This window comes from Myodes glareolus, chromosome 11, assembly GCF_982192425.1.
Source record: "Myodes glareolus chromosome 11, mMyoGla1.1, whole genome shotgun sequence".
In the NCBI taxonomy this organism is placed as follows: Eukaryota; Metazoa; Chordata; class Mammalia; order Rodentia; family Cricetidae; genus Myodes; species Myodes glareolus.
The window spans coordinates 24,456,707-24,476,403 of NC_142036.1; the positions used below are offsets into that span (position 1 = coordinate 24,456,707).

General features: G+C 42.9%; 1 protein-coding gene across 1 annotated transcript; it reads right to left on the reverse strand.

Annotated features, from left to right (window-relative positions):
* Positions 1-352: 352 nt before the first annotated feature.
* Ubr7 (ubiquitin protein ligase E3 component n-recognin 7) lies at positions 353-19,608 on the reverse strand. Its single transcript, XM_048449500.3, has 11 exons — positions 19,408-19,608; positions 16,569-16,702; positions 16,083-16,143; positions 14,326-14,421; positions 12,128-12,181; positions 11,594-11,699; positions 9,953-10,161; positions 8,892-9,041; positions 8,036-8,198; positions 6,039-6,100; positions 353-2,382 (listed from the first exon to the last, which is right to left on the reverse strand). Exons 1-11 carry the CDS (start codon positions 19,555-19,557, stop codon positions 2,290-2,292), a joined length of 1,278 nt encoding a protein of 425 aa, XP_048305457.3. The 5' UTR covers positions 19,558-19,608; the 3' UTR covers positions 353-2,289.
* Between the last annotated feature and the right edge of the window lie 89 nt (positions 19,609-19,697).

The following is a 19,697-nucleotide window of genomic DNA, read 5'->3' on the forward strand; positions in this document are numbered from 1 at the left end:
TCCTTCCCACCACTACTGTGCTACAGACATGTGAGTACAACCATTCTTAGATTTGGGGGATTTGAACTCGGATCATACTTGGGCAGCAAACTCTCTTGACCCTTCTAAGCTGTTCCTCCAGACCCAGGACCAATTTTATAGACTAGCAGACACAGAATGAACTGCCTCCAGTTTTAACCAGGGCCCAGGGTAGGAAAGCTGTGAACAGACACTTGGGATCAGTTTCTTACCACCAGCAGATGGAGGCCAGGTAGATTTAAACAGGACCAGAAAGAGAGTCAAAATCAAACAAAAACAAAACAAAAAAAAAAAAAAACAAAAAAAACAGGATCAAGAACAATCAGAAAATCAATGATTTTAAATTGGTTTAATTTGGACTTTACAGAAACCTGATTGAAATAGTTAAGTCCAGTAATCTCTACAAAAATGTACATACAATGCCAGAATTCCTTAAAAGTAACTAGTATCACATTTTTGTTTTGCATAAAACATGCATTAATATCAACTGCCTCATGTTAGCCCAAGCCATCTCTATGAGAAGAGACAGGCCAAGTCAGTAAGAAACTAGTTGTGAACAGGTACAAAAAGAGGTTTTCTGGTTGAGTGGAGAGTCTTTCCGAGACAAGCCCTTAGCACTGGGCGTCTGAACTGCTGCTGCTCACTAATACTGCTGCCGAGCCTTGGTTCTGACCTGCCACGGGCAGACAGCAATTTTTTGGTAGTAAATTGGACATCTGCAAAGATAGAAATTTTGAGGACATGATGGAACATGGAAAGTGCAGCTCTCAAGTTCAAAATATCCTCAAACTTGGAAGATGCCCAGGCTGTAGGCACCTGAGGTTTTTAACTGAGTCCTCTCCAGGAGGCTAGCTCAGTGCACACAGGCATTGCCTGAAGCCAGGAACCTTCCAGTTCTGCGCAACAAGCTTCACAGGACCTGCCACTAGGAGGCTGCAGGCTACAGCACAGGAGCCACGCCATTTCCCGAGGCCCTAATTGTAGGCCCCTTCATCTTGTCCAGGAATTAGCAAGCATTCATGCATACAACTGCTGCACACACACAAAAATATCCATACTAATATGTGACCTAAAATGCCTTTAATGTACCTCACAGTGTGCTATGGAAGACCTTTTTCCTCTCAAGCGAGGAACTTTGGGCTTTGCAGATCAAAAGATGTTTTCCACATAGACTTTGAAAAGATTTCACACCACCTGAAAGACTTCCCTCAAACACAGAGTTTTATACAACAATCTATGTGAGAATTTTCAAACTTCATTCAGGAGGGAAGTAGCTGTGCACACTGTTTCCATACAAACACTCGACATGTGTGCAGCTGAGGGCTTTGTCTGGAATCTTCAGTCTCTCTTCCAGGACAGTGTCACTGCCCCACTCACCAACACTACGGTCAGTCAGTATCTTCGCCTTCAGCACAGATCCAAGGGGAAAAATAACTTAACACAGAACAGTATCAAAATAGGTCCATTTTTTAATACATGCTTCTGCATATCCCTGATAATGTAAGAAAGCAGAGGACTCGGTAAAGCACCCACATGTCACGGGGTGGGATCTGGTCATTTTAGGCAGCAGCAAAGGGACTCAGATAAGGGTGGATCCCCTGTAAGCCCTCCAGCATTCCAGTACTAACGCTGATGTCTGAGCCAAAAGAACGCTGGTGAAACTTTAAATTCCTCAGCGACATTCAGAACAAAGGCTTGCTTCCTCAACCCCACCATGAGTAAACCTCCCTGCCTACGGCAGACAGACACCACAGCAGTCCTAGTGCTCTGAAGGCTGGTCCAGAGAAAGTTCCCAAATCCCTTCAAGCCCCAACCAAACCTCAGGAAGCAGAACAGGCTTGAGGAAGCTGGGACCCAAGGCACCGTGATCATGGGGGCAGAGGGGATGGTCCCCCAAGCAAGTTCGGGCTAACAGGAAGAGAACCTGCAAGACAGAGAGGACCCAGAAGGCAACAGCTCTGTTGACACATATTTGGGAGTCATAGAAAAATTGCTAAAAAAGAAACCAATTTGCTTTCCCAAAATCAAATCAAACTTCTTAAAACATAAGCAAAAACCCTGGGTATCCCGGATAGGAAGGCTGAAGTCTGTGTAATGAGGTGCATTTAGCTGAGTCATCGAGGACACTTGTTGAGACACTGTGGCTACTGTTAAGGAGAAGGGAGCTTGAGGCCACAGGAAGATGGAAAGGGGACCAAGGTGTGACACAGGTCTCTTTACTCTGGAGCAGGGGCATTTCCACGGATCTGAGTGAGGAAGCACGCACTCCCTCTAGCTGCAGTAATACTGCAGCCCGTCCACTCTCCTCCTCTTTTTAGACTGAAATTCTTCAAAGAACTGTTGAATGTCCTCTCTCTTAACAACCTGTTGATGAAAAGCCAAGGTTTGAAAGGGAGCACATTCTGCAGCAGCGACAAAAGGTCAGAGCACTCACAAACAAGCCAAATAACCCACTGGCCAATTCCAGAACCAGAAAAGCTGACCTGGTCACAGTCTGCAGTCCTAGTGTAGGAAGAAAATCACAAATTCAAGGCCAGTCTGGGCTACATAATGAAACCCAGTTTCAAAAACCACAAAAACAAAAGAGAATTGCAGAGAATTACTTGTGGAGAAGCTCACTGCCATCTGAAACCATGTTGTACACCTAAGCTAGGCAAGTGTCAGAGCGGAAAACAGTATGCTCTACAGTGATCTCACAGGCTGTCACAGACAAGAGTGACAAATTCACAACTTGAGGTAGTCGTTACCGTGTCCACTGCTTTCCTTGCACAGCAGCAGGACAAATTGCCAGTCTAACCACATCGGACAGAAGCCTCTGCACCTTAGTGTGTAGATAGCAGCGTCTGTTTACAGACATGCTCACTGAGGTCATGGGTGATCACTCAGTCACACACTCAGGCAGCAGAACAGAATGACTCAGAACTCAGCTTCTACTACCTACCCCAGCATCTCTACATGTAAAATAATAAAAGCAGCACCCACCTAACAGGGCAACTTGACGATTAGCTGACCTACAGTCCATGAATCTCCTGGTACATTCTTAATAATAATCAGCTGAGCCATGACAGAGCGCTGACACACGTGACCCGAGACCTAAGGTCACTCACTGCATGTGCTCGTCAGCACAGCTTTCCTTCAGGTCTGCTCAGCTCTAGGTTTGTGCTTTCTTGTTTTATTTGATGCCGGGTCTCACTATGTAGCCCTGGGTGGTTCAGAACACAAATAGATACCCTGCTTCTGCCTCCCAAATGCTGGGAATAAAGGTGTTGTACCTCTGTGCCTAGCTTGGACTTGTGCTTTCTTCTGCACTGATAGGAGAGAATATCTTTCCTTTAAAAAAAAAAAGAAAGAAAAAAGAAAAAGGGAGGGAAGGAGGAAAGGAGGGAGGGAGGGAAGGAGGGAGGAAAACTTGTGTATCTTGAATCTAAAAACAAAGATGATTGCTATTGCTGAAAAATGATTGATTAAAAAAAAATTCCTCAAAACCCAAGTCACGTTCTGGAGGCACTACTTTAACTTATGGGCAACGGATTTAAAGCATCAAATATAAAGGTGTCTATGACACTAACAAAATAAAAAATAAGACCAAGGAAAAACCCGGATCAAAATAGGATAAACTGGGACAGTCCAGCTCTGCGCCCACTGAGGCCATCACAAGACCGCGTTCTCTTAGTATATTTTAAATACAGAGTAACACAAAGTAATGTATGCTTCTTGGTAGAAGGATGGATGGTGGGGCAAGGAGGCTGAGGGACAGAAGAGAGTGCTCCAACACATATGAGCAGAAGGATCTGTCCTAACCTGGGGTTACAAACAGTGACAGCAAGCTGTGAAGGAGGATATTATGTTCAGACAGTGATGGTGTACGCCTCTGATCACAGCACTTGGGAGGCAGAGGCAGGTGGATCTTGTGAGTTCAAAGCCAGCCTGATCTACAGAGTGAGTTCCAGGACAGAAAAAAAAAAGAGAGAGAAAGAGAGAAAGAGAGAAAGAGAAAGAAAGAAAGAAAGAAAGAAAGCAAGCAAGCGAGAAAACACTATCTATCCTCCAGTACTGCAGTCCTGCTCTGCTTGTCACAGCACTGGGTTACAGGTGTGTGCAATCATGCTAGCGTTTTACATAAGTTTTGGGTCTTAGCTCAGGTCCATGAGAGCTGCAAAGCATGAGTTCTTACCTGCTAAGCTGTCTTCACAGTCCCTCTAATATTATTTTTTATATAAATTTTATTTTATTTTAAGATTTATTATTTACTATATATACACCGTGTTCTGCCTAAATGTGTGCCTGCAGGCCAGAAGAGGACACCAGATCTCATTACAGGTGGTTGTGAGCCACCATGCAGTTGCTGGGAATTGAACTCAGGACTTTTGGAAGAGCAGCCAGTGCTCTTAACCACTGAGCCATCTCTTCAGCCCCCCTAATATAATTTTAAAACCGCATGACAAAATTAGTAAAGAGCACGGTGACCACAAACTACACCAGGGTCAAGTTGTGAGCTTGGCTCTCTAAAACACCCTGAGAACCTGGAGAATGCACAGGTTACACAGGAGGCTAACACCCCAATGGACCCATGAGACAGTTCAGTTCTAGCAGAAAGAAGCTCAAGTGGAGACTGCAGCAAAGAAAGAAAACACAGCTGTAACCCACGGAATGTGGACAAGCAGGGCTAGCTCTAAAAACCAAGAAAATAGAGCTGAGCACTGAGGCCAAGAAAAGTGGATCTCTGTGAGTTCAAGGTCAGCCTTATCTACCCAGAGTTCCAGGTTAATCACCACTACAGACTGAGACTGTCTCAACAACAAAACCTGAACCATTTGGGACAAGACTTTTGGCATCTGATATCACAATTTGTTTTACAGAAGCAGTATCACAGCCCCAAACCAGAAGCATGACCTCCCTCATCCACGAGGACCAGGACTGAATCCAAGACTGCAGCAGCAGTGCACCCAGCTGCCCTGATCCAAAGCAAGACAAAACCCTAACCACTTATAAAGACAACCTCAGGCCATGGAAGCAAAGGTGAAATTCTACCACACACTTGAACAGTGGAGACCAGGAAGCATCCATAAATTTACCCAGAACTCTTTTTGAAATATTATACATCTTATAGTCATGCTTAGAGACATGGTGAGCTGGAGAGATGGCTCAGTGGCTAAGAGCATTGACTGGTGTTCCAGAGGACCTGGGTCTGATTCCTAGCACCCACATGGTGGCTCACAACTCCCTATAATTCTAACTCCCTCATCTGGCCTCCTTGGGGACCAGGCATGCATGTAATATACATTCATACATAGAGGCAAACATTTGTACCCATAAAATAAAAATAAGTAAAATCTTTAAAAAAAACAAGAATTACAAACTTACTAAGCAAGATAATGCTTCAGCCCAAAAGAAGAGTTCTTCTAACTCTGGGCCTCTCCAGACCCTATTTTAACTGTTTCTGCCCAGTAATCTGCCCACCCCCACCCAAGGACTGCATCAGCAGATCCCTTCCAACAGTCCTTCATTGCAGTCACTTGCCAGACCCTGTGTGACTGTCCTCCCCACATGCGGAGGTGGTAAGGTTCCCCGATATTTCACTGTCCTTACAGATCTTTCCTTGGCCTACCAATACCCCCTGAAGTAGTTTCTGCATTAAACTTTCAGCTACTCTGCCAGATATGGGGGTATACCCTTGTGATTCCAGCATTAGGGAGACTGATACAGACAGTTGGAGAATTTAAAGTCAGACAAAGCTATACTGAAAAACCCTTTTCAAAATACAAACAAACAAAAAAGTTTAAAAAAAAATCCCAGTTAATTTAGGTTGCACTTTTTTTTTTTTTTTTTTTGCTTTTCGAGACAGGGTTTCCTTGTGTAACCCTGGCTATCCTAGAACTTGCTCTGTAGACCAGGCTGGCCTCGAACTCAGAGATCCACTTGCCTCTGCACCACTGCCCGGCTGCACAATTTAACATTAGAGAAAATAAGCTGTTTGTTCTAAACTAACAAAGCTATCTATGATTAAGGTTCTTACATACCGTGCCTTCATCAGCAAATCTCTTCAGATAGTCTTTAAGTTCAGTCTTCAAGTCATTGTATTCTGTATCAAAACAACAAAAAGTTCAGACAGGCCTTACACTTTGAAAACAAAACATCTGCCATTGATAGGCCAAGTTCACCAACAGTCTACACCTATGTTTTTAACTAAAACCCAGAGAAACTTGTTTCCCACTTAACTCTGGGCTTCTTTCATTTTGGTATCTGGGTCTTCACGTTTAACAAGAACAAGAACAAGAACAGGCCATAGGTGCGCACACCTTTAGTCCCAGCATCCCGGAGGCAGAGACAGATGGAGCTCTGTGAGTTTGAAGCCAGTCTGGTCTACAGATTTGGTTCCAGGACAACCAGGGCCGTTACACAGAGAAACCCTGCCTTGAAAAACCAAACAAACAACAAACACAACCAGAAATAGCCTCTCTCCGTAATGACTTAGGTAGGGCTTTCTTAGCAATCAAGGTCCTCAACTAACCTTGGACCCACCAGACAGCTTTAGACCACTCGCTCACTGAAATTTGCATAGATTCCATAGATTCACACAGCTGAGAAATTTCCTCAACACCCCTTTCACTGGAAAAACTTTTAGTCAGGGTCTCAAGGTCTCTATCCTTCTCTCTGTCTGTCTCTGTCTCTCTTGCTCACACATACACATAAATACACCCAAACAACAGTGATACATGCATATGAAAATTTCATAATGAAGCCAAATGCTTGTCTACTAAGAAAAAACTTAACAGTCTTTAGTCTAATAAAGGCAAAAAAATTAATTGATCACAAAAGAGAAATGATGGATGTTATAAAAAGGACCCAAGGTCGTGGACTCCAACTGGAAAGTGACCGAGACCGAAACACTGACCTCACCAGAGCTGCTGGACTTAGGGGTATCTCCCCTTTTAGCAGCTTCCTGTGAACCATTCAAGCAACCCTGAGAAACCTCTCAAAAAGCTGTCATGCTTTCCAAGGTCAGATACAATGCTCAATGAAAATTACTTTAAAAGGATGAAACATTTTCCTATTATTCTGTATTCAGGTATCTACCCTTAATTAAAATAATACATGCTGCAGTCTGTTCTTTTCTCTCTTTTTTGAGACAGTGTCTACATAGCCCTGACTATCCTGAAGCTCCCTGTGTAGACCAGGCTGGCCTCAAACTCAAGAGACCCTCCTGCTTTATCCCCCCCTCAAATGCTGGGATTAAAGGTGTACCACCACACCTAGCAACCCTGTGGCATAATGTCAGAGGGATAGCAAGCAACCTCCACTAGCCATGACACCCCAATGGGCCATATCTGGCCTAGCTCTGCAGTTTTTACTCAGTCCCTAATCCATCCTTTGTGTTACAGATACCTTTTGTGAATTTTGTCTGAGAGTTTCCCATAGATACAAAGCATATTCAAAACTTGCTTTAGAACTGGGCGGTAGTGGCGCACGCCTTTAATCCCAGCACTCGGGAGGCAGAGGCAGGCGGATCTCTGTGAGTTCGAGGTCAGCCTGGTCTACAAGAGCTAGTTCCAGGGCAGGCTCCAAAAGCTACAGAAAATCCCTGTCTTGAAAAACCTTGGTTTAAGAGGAAATCTCATGAATCAGTTATTTGCACCTGACATTTTATTTTCGGAAACTTCAGATAAAAGCATATGGAAATCTGCTTGATAAGTATAAATATAGCAAAAAGTAAAAATGCATAGAGGCGAAGGGAAAAGTGCTTCAATTTACTGAGACTGAGCCCCCTGAAGTGCAGAGGCTAAGTCCACTCTCAAGTATCTCTGAGTCTTCATTTCACAGACCCGCATGAACCCACACACCTGTACAGCATTACCCGCAACACAATCCTGTGATCTTAAACATTATTCTAGCATGAAATGCTAGTGAGCCGTTGGTGATAGCAGCAGTCTACCACACAACTCTAACTGCTGATGCAGCTACGGCAGGTGCTTACTACCTCAGACATTCCCTGCAGTGAAACTATGAACATACTCACCACAGATGAGCTCCACCTGCTGGACTCTATTCATGCTGCTCAGGGTGTCCATTAAAGGGTCCCGTCTCTCGCTGGTCTGCTCACGCTTGCCTTTGTTCTCATAAGCCAAAACTGTATCATACTCATCTGTCAGGAACAGGACATCTAGTTCTCCATACATTTTCTTAAAAACAAAAACAAATTCAGTCTCCCTATTAGAACGTCATTTTCAGAAAGTCAAATTCAGGAGAATAACAATTTTTTCATTTTTGAATTCACACCTAGAAAATTCTGAGTTTCAAAGTTGCCTGACAAATTTATCCTTTAGACCCAGATCTTTTTCAGAAATCTTCCAACTTCCACAGGAGATTTAGTCTATGCAGTCAGTCTGAATTTAAAATTTACTAGCTTACCAATTTTCAAGCTCTTCGGTTTTTCAAGCACTTCTATGATATAAAGAAAAGAACTGGTGGATTTAATTACATTATTTTTACGTTGATGGGTATTTCTCCTGTACATTTGTCAGTGCACTACATGCAGGCAGTGCCCAAAGAGGCCAAAAGAAGCTACCAGATCTCCTGGAACTGGAGTACAGACTTATGAGCCACCATGAGGGTGCTGAGACCTGAACCCCGGTTCTCTGAGAGAGCAGTAAGCACTCTTGCTCCCTCTCTCCAGTCACAGAATTGGTGTTCTCTACTAACACTTGGTAGAAAGTATCACATAATTCTGATTTTCCTCTACAAGAACTTGTTCTACAAGTGTGGCTTTATATATTTGGTCCATAGGAAATTTGGCGTCCCTGGACTCCTCTATAAATCCATGAATAAACTGTGTGGTGCATAATCTGAGAAACCAAGTGGAACCAGACACTCACCATACAATCCTGGCAGGTACATAGCCTGCTGCGCCAGTTCAGGGGCCAATAGGTGGCAGCATCCTTCTTCACAAACTGACTGGCTTGAAGCTCCTGAAGTCTGCAGCCAGACTGCAGCTCAGTTTTGGTGTTTTCATTCTTAAACACGGTCTGAAATAAAATTGTTGAATTTTTGTATTTTTTTTTTTGTTTTTTGAGACAGGGTTTCTCTGTGTAACAGCCCTGGCTGTCCTGAACTAGCTCTTGTAGACCAGGCTGGCCTTGAACTCACAAAGATCCACCTGTTTCTGTCTCCTGAGTACTGGGATTAAAGATATGGACTACCATCGCCCAGCAGAGTTTTTGTATTTTAAGCTTGACAAATTTTTTTTATTTGCATGTGTATAGGTGTTTGCCTGCATGTGTGTCTGTGTGCTATGTGCATGCCTGGTGCCCATGGAAGCTAGAAAAGGACATCTGACTATTGCCTGGGACTGGAGTTGAGGACAACTGTAAGCGACCATGTGAGCTCTGGTACAGTAGTCTTCGCTTCTAACCAGCTGTGTGTGTGTGTGCACATGCACACATGCATAAGGAAGGCCATGCACATTCAAGTGTCTTCCTCAATCAACTTCGCCACTTTTTAGTTTTTGAAATAGGGTCTCTTACTGATGGGCTAGAATGCCTGTCAGTCGACTCCAGGGATCCTCTCATCTCCAGCTTCCCAGCACTGAGATTCAGGCGCATTCTGTACCAGGCTCTGTTGTCCTTGGAGACAGGGTATCACTATGCAGCTTGGGTTAATATGGAACTCACTCTGTAGACCAGGCTGGCCTGGAACTCACAGAGATCCACCAGCCTCTGCCTCCCAAGTGCTGGGTTTAAAGGCGTTATGTGGTACTAGAGAACTGAAGTCCTCAAGGTTATATGCATCAACTTCCCAACTAAGCCACCTCCTCAGCCGACGTCCACCCCTTTCTCATCACCCCTGAGGATCAAACTCAGGGCCGCCATTCTACTGATTATGCTATCACCCTAGCACTTAGTTTCACTTTGAATGTGGCTTGAATTTCATACACTACCTGGCAGTGAAACTCAGAACTAGAGCTGGTACATGGCTCATTATTCTGTTCAGCTTTAACTTCCTTGCCAGCATTCTTTCCATGCTTTGAAACATCCTCTTTTTGGGTGTTATCTTGGTGACTTCCATTTTCAGGCTTGATAACCTCTTGACTGCCCACGCCATCAACAGTCAGCAACAGTCCATCATCTTCAGCAGATACTCTGTTGACTGTAGGTCCAACAAAACAAACAGCACAGCTGTATTGGCCACTCAGATCAAGAAATCACACTCTGCTAAAATATCTGGACTAGAAAAAAAGACAGCCAGACTCTCCGTAATAACAAGGGAATTAGCACTACTTTTTAACATTATGCCTGCCTAATCCAAATCAATGGTTCATTAAAAAATACTAGTCACTAAATAAGCACTTTAAGGAATACACTATAGATGGACTAACTAAAGAAACAAGACAGTAAGAAGGGATTTTAGTAAAAACAAGAAAAGACAGCTCTGGAAAACACAAGTGTTTAATTGGGAAGAGGGAGTCAGGATGGGTCTAGAGAGATGATAAAGGAGCTAATGGTGGGTAATGGGCTTGCAATCTAGGTTAAAGTATCCAATAGGGAAGAGGAAAACTAAGAAAGCATGAAGACAAAGGTTTGAGGTCAGCCTGGGTGACAGAGACCCTACCCTGAAAAAACCAGACAGGGCTGGGATCGGCCAGAGGACAGCTCTTGCTTAAAATGTGTGAGTGTCTGGGTTTGCAAAACAAAACAACAAACAATCAAAAGCTAAAAAGAAATCCCAGTGGGCAAAACATATAGTTCTAGTGTCTGCAGGAAGGAGGAAGAGCAGAAAGAGCTGTGACTGCCAGCCAGTGTAGGAAGAGAGCACAGCATAGCTGCTATGCTGCTTGTAGCTTCTATGATCAAAATCCTTAAAGGTGAGGACTACAAATTTAGATGGCACAGCAGTAAAATATATTATGTATCACACTGATGACCTTCACCCTGATGGCTTTTGCTTCTATTCCATTTCTTGGTATGTAACCCACATAACATGCTGTTTTGCCATTTGCAACAGGTGGGATACATACACTTCGCAAAATCCATATGCTAAGTCAACCATGCAGTAGTAATAAAAGATAGGGCCTCTAGAAGGTGATTAGGGCCAGGAGGTGGTGGTGCATGTCATTAATCCCAGCACTCAGGAGGCAGAGGCAGGTAGTTCCAGGACAGCAAGGGCTGTTACACAGCCTTCACATCTGGCACCTTGATCTTGATTGTAATATTTATCTATTCTTGTCAGGTCTAAGGCATCTGTAGTAACCCAAGAATTGTGATGCCAACCCCTTCAAAATATGTCTTACGTTTAACTGCTTACTTTAACTCTATTTACCCTTCAAGAACCATGCAAATACTACCTCCCGTACTTTCTCTAAACTGGTTGTTATCAATACCTGCATTCCGGCATTCAAGTTCACATTTGTTCTTGGTAGGCTCTCACCCAGTCCAAAAGCAAAGTGTGGAAAAGCGACATAGCTGGATATTTTCTATACCTCTCTAAAGGCCACTTTTAAAAAGCTGCTAAAATCTCTGGTCAAAGATACACATTTCAAAAGCACAAATTTTTGTCACATCAACCTCACAGAAACACTTACCTGCCAACTGGCCAGCATAAGCCCACAAGAAAGAACAGCGCTTCATACAAGCCTGGCACACCATTTCTTGGAAATCCCCACTCTCAGGGGGAATGGCACCAAGATGCTGTGGATATAGAAACTCAGATGTTTCCTATGATCTCCAAGTCCCTAGAATGCCTGTTGTTTTATAAACAGACTGTGGAAGAACAGTGATCATCTCTATCAAAGGAAATGTAAAGGACAACAGAAGAATATTTTTTGAGACAGGGTCTCACTGTGTAGTTCTGGCAGCCTTGGCAGCCATAAACCAAGTGGCCTTGAACTCACAGCAAGCTGCCTGTCTCTGCCTCCTGCACACCAGGATTAAAGATGTGCTCTTTAACCCAGTGAGCCATTTCCCAAGCTTATTTATTTATTTTTGAGACAGGGTATCAAGTAGCTCAGGGCCTTGAACTCTGATCTTTCTTCCCCCACCCACCAAGTGTTACAGTGATAGGCATGTGCCATCATGCCCCATGGGACACATGTTACAAGGTCAAAGTTGTTCCTTACCCTGCCATGGAACCAGTCTTCACAGACCACACACTGAATCATCTCATCTGGAACCTAACAAGAACAAAAAAAAATTGTTAATGATTGTTTTGAATTCTAGGACATGGAAGCAAATCTGGCCCACGGCAGAACTAGAACTAGATAGGTGAGTAATTCTCTAGAAGCTCTGTGAGAATTCCATCTATGTGAAAGCAGTCAAGAGGACAAATCCATTCTCCATGAAGCAGTCTGCAAGCTATCAAAGTTCCTTCCAACACTAGGAAAAGCATGTGCGCGCACACACACACACACATACTCACACACACACAGAGTAGGGGATGATTTTCCCTTCATCTTAGGCTTTCATACCAGCTAGTTAACATCTTAAAATGGTTCTGTCCCTTTACTGTGGTGTTTTCTCTTTCTTTCTTTCTTTCTTTCTTTCTTTCTTTCTTTAAGATTTATTTATTATGTATACAGTATTCTTAGTACTCTGCCTGTAGGCCAGAAGAGGGCACCAGATCTCATTATAGATAGTTGTGAGCCACCATGTAGTTGCTGGGAATTGAACTCAGGACCTTTGGAAGAGCAGGTGGTGTTCTTAACCACTGAGCCATCTCTCCAGCCCCCTGCTGTGGTGTTTTCTTAAGAGGCAAAAATAAGTCAATAAAGAAATAAGACATTCAATGTCAGGCGGTGGTGGCGCACGCCTTTAATCCCAGCACTCGGGAGGCAGAGGCAGGCGGATCTCTGTGAGTTCGAGGCCAGCCTGGTCTACAAGAGGTAGTTCCAGGACAAGTTTTTGTCTCTCAGTTTATTACTTTTTTGGGAGACAGGAAGTCTTTTGTTTCAAAAGCGCTATAAGGAACATTTTACCCTATTCTTAAAATTACTTAGTTTTAAGAGATATTTATCAATGATACTTTTAATTTCCCCTTATATGTAATGTGATTCAATAATTATGGTCCCAGATGATTAAAAAGTCAGAAAAGTGGAAGTTAATTCCTCTACATACACAAAGTACTTTTGCAGATCAGTAAATATACAAAGAAAGGGCTAGGAGCTGGAGAGATGGCTCAGAGGTTAAGAGCATTGCCTGCTCTTCCTAAGGTCCTGAGTTCAGTTCCCAGCAATCACATGGTGGCTCACAATCATCTGTAATGAGGTCTGGTGCCCTCTTCTGGCCTGCAGGCACACACACAGACAGAATATTGTATACATAATAAATAAATATTAAAATAAAAAAGAATAATTTTTTATTAAAAAAAAAAAAAGAAAAGAAAGGGCTGGAGAGATGGCTCAGTGGTTAAGAGCACCGGCTGCTCTTCCAGAGGTTGAGTTCAATTCCCAGCAACCACATGGTGGCTCAACCATTCCCAAAGAGATCTGGTGCCCTCTTCTGGTCTTTAGGCATACATGCAGGGAGAACACTGTATACATAATAAATAAATAACAAAGCATTAAGGACATGGAAAGCCAATGCAGAGACCATTGCAGATATCCCTCTAACTATAGCAGCTGTGTAATTTCATTCATGAGCAGGAAATAGAAAATTCTTTTTTTCTCCCACAAGACAGGGTTTGTGCAACCTTGGCTGTCCTAGAACTTACTCTGTAGATCAGGCTGGCCTCAAACTCAGAGATCCACCTGCCTGCCAGGTGATGGGACTAAAGGTGTGTGCCACCACTGCCTGGCTAAAGAAAATTCTTAAAAGACCCAATTTAGGGCTGGAGACATGATTCAGTGGTTAAGAGTCTTGCTACTCTAAGAGAGAACGCGGGTTAGTTCCCAGCACCCACATGGCGGTCGACAACTTCAGTTCCAGGGGATCTGATGCCCTCATGACCATCACATGCACCAGATACTCACTTGGCACACATACACACAGGCAAAACACTCATACACATAAGATAAATTTTAAAATTACTTTTAAAAGATTTTATTTAAGTATACAGTGTTCCGCCTGCATGTATGCCTTCATGCCTGTTTACGTATTTACTTATTTTACACAGAGGAAAAAAACTAATTTCTTAGAAAATACCAGAGGGTGGAAGAGGCACTTGAGAGAGAAAGGAGTTTTGACCTCAAGAGAGTCCTCTCCAATATTTCATTTCTATGATATTCAAATAAAAAAAATCCAAAGCAAACAGTAACAACAAAAACCACAGTTCAGTTCTAAAGCAGTTTGAGAGCCACATTTTAAACTTCTGATTCTTTACCTCATCTTCAGGATCAGGATAAGGTCTCTTACAAATGCAGTATAATCCAAAAAAGTTGTCATTGTACTTATTGCAAGAATTTACTTTTGATTTGTCCTGAAAGAGAGTACATTTCAGTACATATTATGATCTAATATTAGATACAATCTCATGCATTGTAAAATTTATATATTTTTTAAATTTTTTTATGATTTATTTATCTTTTATTCTATGTGCATTGGTGTGAAGGTGTCAGATCCCCTGGAACTGGATTTTCAGACAGTTGTGAGCTGCCATGTGGGTGCTGGGAATTGAACCCGGGTCCTCTGGAAGAACAGTCAATGCTCTTAACCGCTGAGCCATCTCTCCAGTCCCCAAAATTTATATTTTTAATAATTCTCTGCATTAAGTATCTTTCTACAAGCTAGTCATAACCTTTCAAGTCAAAAGGAAAAAGTTTATTACAGAAATACTTTTTTCAAGCTATAAAGACCAAAAAAAACCACCTTATTTTCTCTAACCTCTTCACAGCAATTGGGAGAGATTTAATATACGCATATAACAAATGAAATCAAAATCATATGCACGGTTAGTTTATTGAACTGATACTGACCTGGGCAGACATTTTCTTTTAATGGTTTTTCGAGACAAGGTTTCTCTGTCTTATAACTATGTAGACCAGGGTGGTCAGTCACCATGTTTGTCTTCACTTCTTGTTGTTTGGCTTTTTTTTTCATGACAGGGTTTTTCTGTGTAGCCCTGGCTATTTTGGAACTCACTCTGTAGATCAGGCCTCGAGTTCACAGAGATCCACCTGTCTCTGCCTCCTGAGTGCCGAGATCAACAGTGTGCACCACCATCGCCCAGCCTTTTTTTTTTTTTTAAAGATTACTTTTTATTATGGAGCGGAGGGTGGAGGGGTATGTACAGGTATGTGCACATGAGTGCAGGTGCCCATAGAGGCTAAAGATGTTACATCCCCTTGGAGCTGAGGCAGTTGAAACCCATCGGTACTGGGTGCTGGGAATTGAATTCAAGTTCTTTGGAAGATCAGTACATGCCCTCAACTGCTGAGCCATCTCTCCAAACCTCAAGACAGTTCTTTAAATGCAGGTATAAAAGACAAGACTTTTAGGTTATTAGGGGGCAAAAAGGAGAAAAACTATCAGAAATTAATCTTAAAGGAGAAAACATGGAAGTTTTAGCAATTGTTAATGAAAACTGGCATTCTCCTTCTTTTCTCTTTCATCTGCAATTTTCCTACAACGTTTTTGAAAGCATAGCTTTGGTTTGTTTTGCAGACAGATTCTCACTGTAGCTCTTCATCCAGCCACATGCTTTGCTCTAAAAAGCCTTGGTGTACATGAATGATCTCAATAAATAAAACTCAATCAGCTTCAAGAACATCTCCTCCCAGACTTTTAATGTTAACTGCAGTGTATGTTGTAGATTCTCAACGGGCTATTTAGTTTTTCCAATCAAATAAAAGTGAAATATTCAAGAATAAATATTTTGCTTTTTTACACTTTGGTAAATTCCAACCTTAGTTCATTAAGTGCATTAAAAAAATTATTTCTATTTATGTGTGTGTGAGTGTATGTATTCAGGTTTCTACATAATCCAGAAGAGTCAGGTGGACCCCTTGGAGCTAGAGTCACAGATAGTTTAGATGCTGGAGACTGAACTGGATCCTTGGAAGAGCAGTCATGCTCTAAGCCGCTGAGCCATCTCTCCAGCCCCTGGTCCCAAGTACATTTGTAATCACAGTGCTTACTTACAGGAAATAATTTGCATTCCAAATTTTTAAACTTGCTGTTTCCGCAATCACAACGAAAATTTCTATTAAGAAAAGAGGAAGAACATATATTTAAGCTTCCTTTTAAAATTAACTACTCTTGTAGTACCAAACATAGCTTCCCTTTCTGACTCGTTTCTAGAATCTAAATGGCCTTTCTGATGTTTGTGTATCTTATTTGAAGTTTTCCAACAAAAGCAACAAAAGACTGTAATTCTGGATACTACTACACATAAAAAACAAATGTCTTTATCATTCTCACACACAAACAAATGAAATAACAAAAGGAAAAGACAAGGAGTGTGAGCTAGTAACCATAATTAAAATTTAAGTCTTATGGAAAAGCCATTCCCTCCCATACTAAATCTTACCAACACGCAATTACTCTGAATGAAAAGCAAGACTAAGTAGGCATGTGGTTGCAAAAGAATCTAAACATTTAGAAGGCATTTTGCAAAAACTGCTTTACCTTTTTGTGTATAGTTCAAACAGTTTATGACTTCCATGGCATTCGTAGCTGCAAGCTAGACAAATTCCTGCTGGTTCCTCTCCCTCTGGTGTGCATGTACTACAGGCATACAGTGCTTGTCTCTTCACTGAGCCCTGAATGATCAACCCCCACCAAGAAAAAAAAAATAGAAAAAGAAAATGTAGTCATGCAACCAAGGACCAAAGCACTATTACAAATTCCAGACCTATACTGATGCTTGTTTTTATGTAATTTTTTTCTTATAGCAATAGAAACTTTAAATCTGTGCGTTGATACTTTTAATCATTTAACACATAAAAATAAAGGTGAGTTTATATAGTTTTGGGAGAGTAATACCACATGTTTAATTTTAGAAGATGCTTATAATTCTACCAAAGAGGATAGTCAATCCATAAACATAACCATTTTGATCTGCAGGAGTTGAATGGAAAAACATCTAGGAGAATAGTATAATGATGTCCACTACTTATTGTCAAGTAACAAATAAAAGAGGCAAAATATTCAATAGAGACAAGTGTTTAAAAACAATACATATACAAGTTACAGATATTCATTATACTATTCTTTCAGATTATCTGTAAATTTAAAATATTTAGAAATTAAAAGTTGAAGGAAAAATAGTGTCAACACTTAAAAATGGTGAGAGGGGATTTCAAGCACACGTCAATATGCCTGGCCTTTTGTGGTTTGTGGGGATGGGGCAAAGGTTCTCAGGCTTGTGCAGCAAGTGCTTCACTGAGCCCTCTTGCCAGCCCAACTCTATAGATATCTGTTTTACTTCAACACAGGAACAGCAGGATCAGTGAGGGAGGCTCCACGGGGAAAGGCACTGGCTGTGTAGACCTAGAAACCAGCATTCCATGTGCAGAACCCACATAAAGGTGGAGTAGATAACTGATTCCACAGTTGTTCTCACATGTCTGCACATGTTCTGTGGTACACATGCACACACATCAGTGAATCAGTCTGAGGTTAGGGAGACGATTCGGAGATTAAGAGCACATACTGCTCTTGCAGAGAGCTAGCACTGAGTTCCTAGGGTCCATGCTGGGCTGCTCACAACCCCTGGAACTCCAGCTCCAAGGAGATCAGATTCCTCTGGCCTCAAGGGCACCTACACTTGCATACATACCGACATAATAATTAAAAAATAAATCTTTAAAAACAAAACGTGTAGGGCTGGGCAGTAGTGACACAAACCTTTAATCCCAGCAGGTGGATCTCTAAGAGTTCCAGGTCAGCCTGGTCTACAAGAGCTACTTGGGAGGGGGGTGCACAACAGGCATCTAGGGGTTGGAGAGGAGAGATGGTTCAACGGTTAAGAGCACTGACTACTGGAGGACTGGAGTTCAATTCCCAGCACCCACATGGCAGCTCACAACTGTCTGCAGCTCCAGTTTCAGGGGATCTGAGACCCTCACACCAATGCACATAAAATAATAATTTTAAAAACTTCTATATCTCTAGAGATATGACTGTTAAAAACAACAAATTTAAGACGAGGCTTTTAATCCCAGCACTTGGTCAGCCTGGCCTATGTAATGAACTCAGGCTAGTTAGAACCACACATTTTGTCTCAAAAACAAAACGAAAACCCCACAAAACACAAAACTTAAGCCAGGCATGATGATGCACACTTGCAATCCCAGCAGTACTTGGGAAACGAAGTCAGGAGGATCAGGAATTCAGGGCAAGTCTGCTCTACATAATACCCTATCTCCAACAACAAAAATTTTTAGCTAATATATATTTTTAATTTGCTTGTTTGTAAATAATCTATTTTTATTTTATGTGCATTACTGTTTTGTCTGCATGTATGTCTGTGTATAATAGCTGTAAAGTGGGTGTTGGGAATTGAACCCGGGTCCTCTAGAAGAGCACTCTTAGCCGCTGAGCCATCTCTCCAGTCCCTAGTTAATACATTTCTATGAAAATAAAGGTATTAATAAACAGCGCACACCCAGACTTAGGACCTTTCTTTCCTTCTTCCAAAGAAGTGGGAGTGTTTTCATGGTGATCCTTTGACTTAAATGGCAATGACCATCTGCGACTATTTCTGGGATACAAAATTATTCAACAATTTTGAAGTCCAAACCCAAGTTGGTTAAGGAAGACAAATAGTATTATGACTTCAGTCCACATCACACAATAACTCCAAAGTTCCTTGCCTCCTTCCCCAGTCTTCCACTCCACCCTCGGACACGGTTGGCCTGTTTCCTTCCACCAATTCTCATCCTGCTAGTTCCTTCCTACCCACCCTTCTCCGCTTTTGTACGTAGATGTATGAGATGCGTCACTAAACACACCACAGGCCCTCCAACTCTTGTTCACAAGATTGTACAAACGCCAAAATGATCCTTTCCTCCTCTCTGAGCTTTTCAGAGTCACATGATGTTTTGGTTCCGACACCGCACGGACACACGGAACTTAACCGGAAAAACACACCAGCCAGCAGTTAAACTCGACGGCAGGCGTGCCGAGCAGCCCACCCTCACCGACAGATTTTCAAATTCGGCCCACTTTTCTTTAACACTGCTCTTCTCCAGCTGGCGCCTAATTAACACTCTGCAGGAGCGGGAGAGGTGGGGCGAAGAAGGTCTGGTTTGAGAGGTCACGAGGATGAGCTCGTGGAAAGCAGGCCACCAAGAGGCGACGAGAAGGACCGGAGCATGCAGAGTGCCTCCGGCAGGGCGCAGGGAGGACCCTACTGGGGACAAGCTGAGGATGGAAGGGCAGTTGGGTCGGGGGTGTGGGAGCCGGCTCGGCCGCTGCAGGCGGGAAGCAGGCAGAGCGGCGGGAGCCGCCCGGCCGCGCGAACCTGCGAGTAGGAGCACTTCTCCGAGTCGCTGCCGCCCAGAACGGCGCACGCCTCATTCTCCAGCTCCTCGTCCTCCTCAAGTACGTCCACCAGCGACACCACGGGCTCCAGCTCCGCCTGGCAGCCAGCAGGGCTCTCGGCTCCGGCCATCCTCAACTGTCACGGAGCTCCGCTGCGCGGCCCAAGCGGAGGCGGGAAAAGTGAGCGCCCGGGGCGGCGTGAGAAGGCGGGGCCTGAGCGCCAGGCAGCCAATCCTAAAGAAGGAGACGGAAGAAAATGGGCGGGCCACT

Coding starts and splice junctions, on each gene's coding strand:
- Ubr7 (XM_048449500.3), bottom strand. CDS start 19,557: ATGGCCGGAGCCGAGAGCCCTGCTGGCTGCCAGGCGGAGCTGGAGCCC. Junction 16,703..19,407: donor AGAAGTGCTCCTACTCGCAG/GTTCGCGCGGCC, acceptor TTGATCATTCAG/GGCTCAGTGAAGAGACAAGC. Junction 14,422..16,082: donor TGGAATGCAAATTATTTCCT/GTAAGTAAGCAC, acceptor ACTCTCTTTCAG/GACAAATCAAAAGTAAATTC.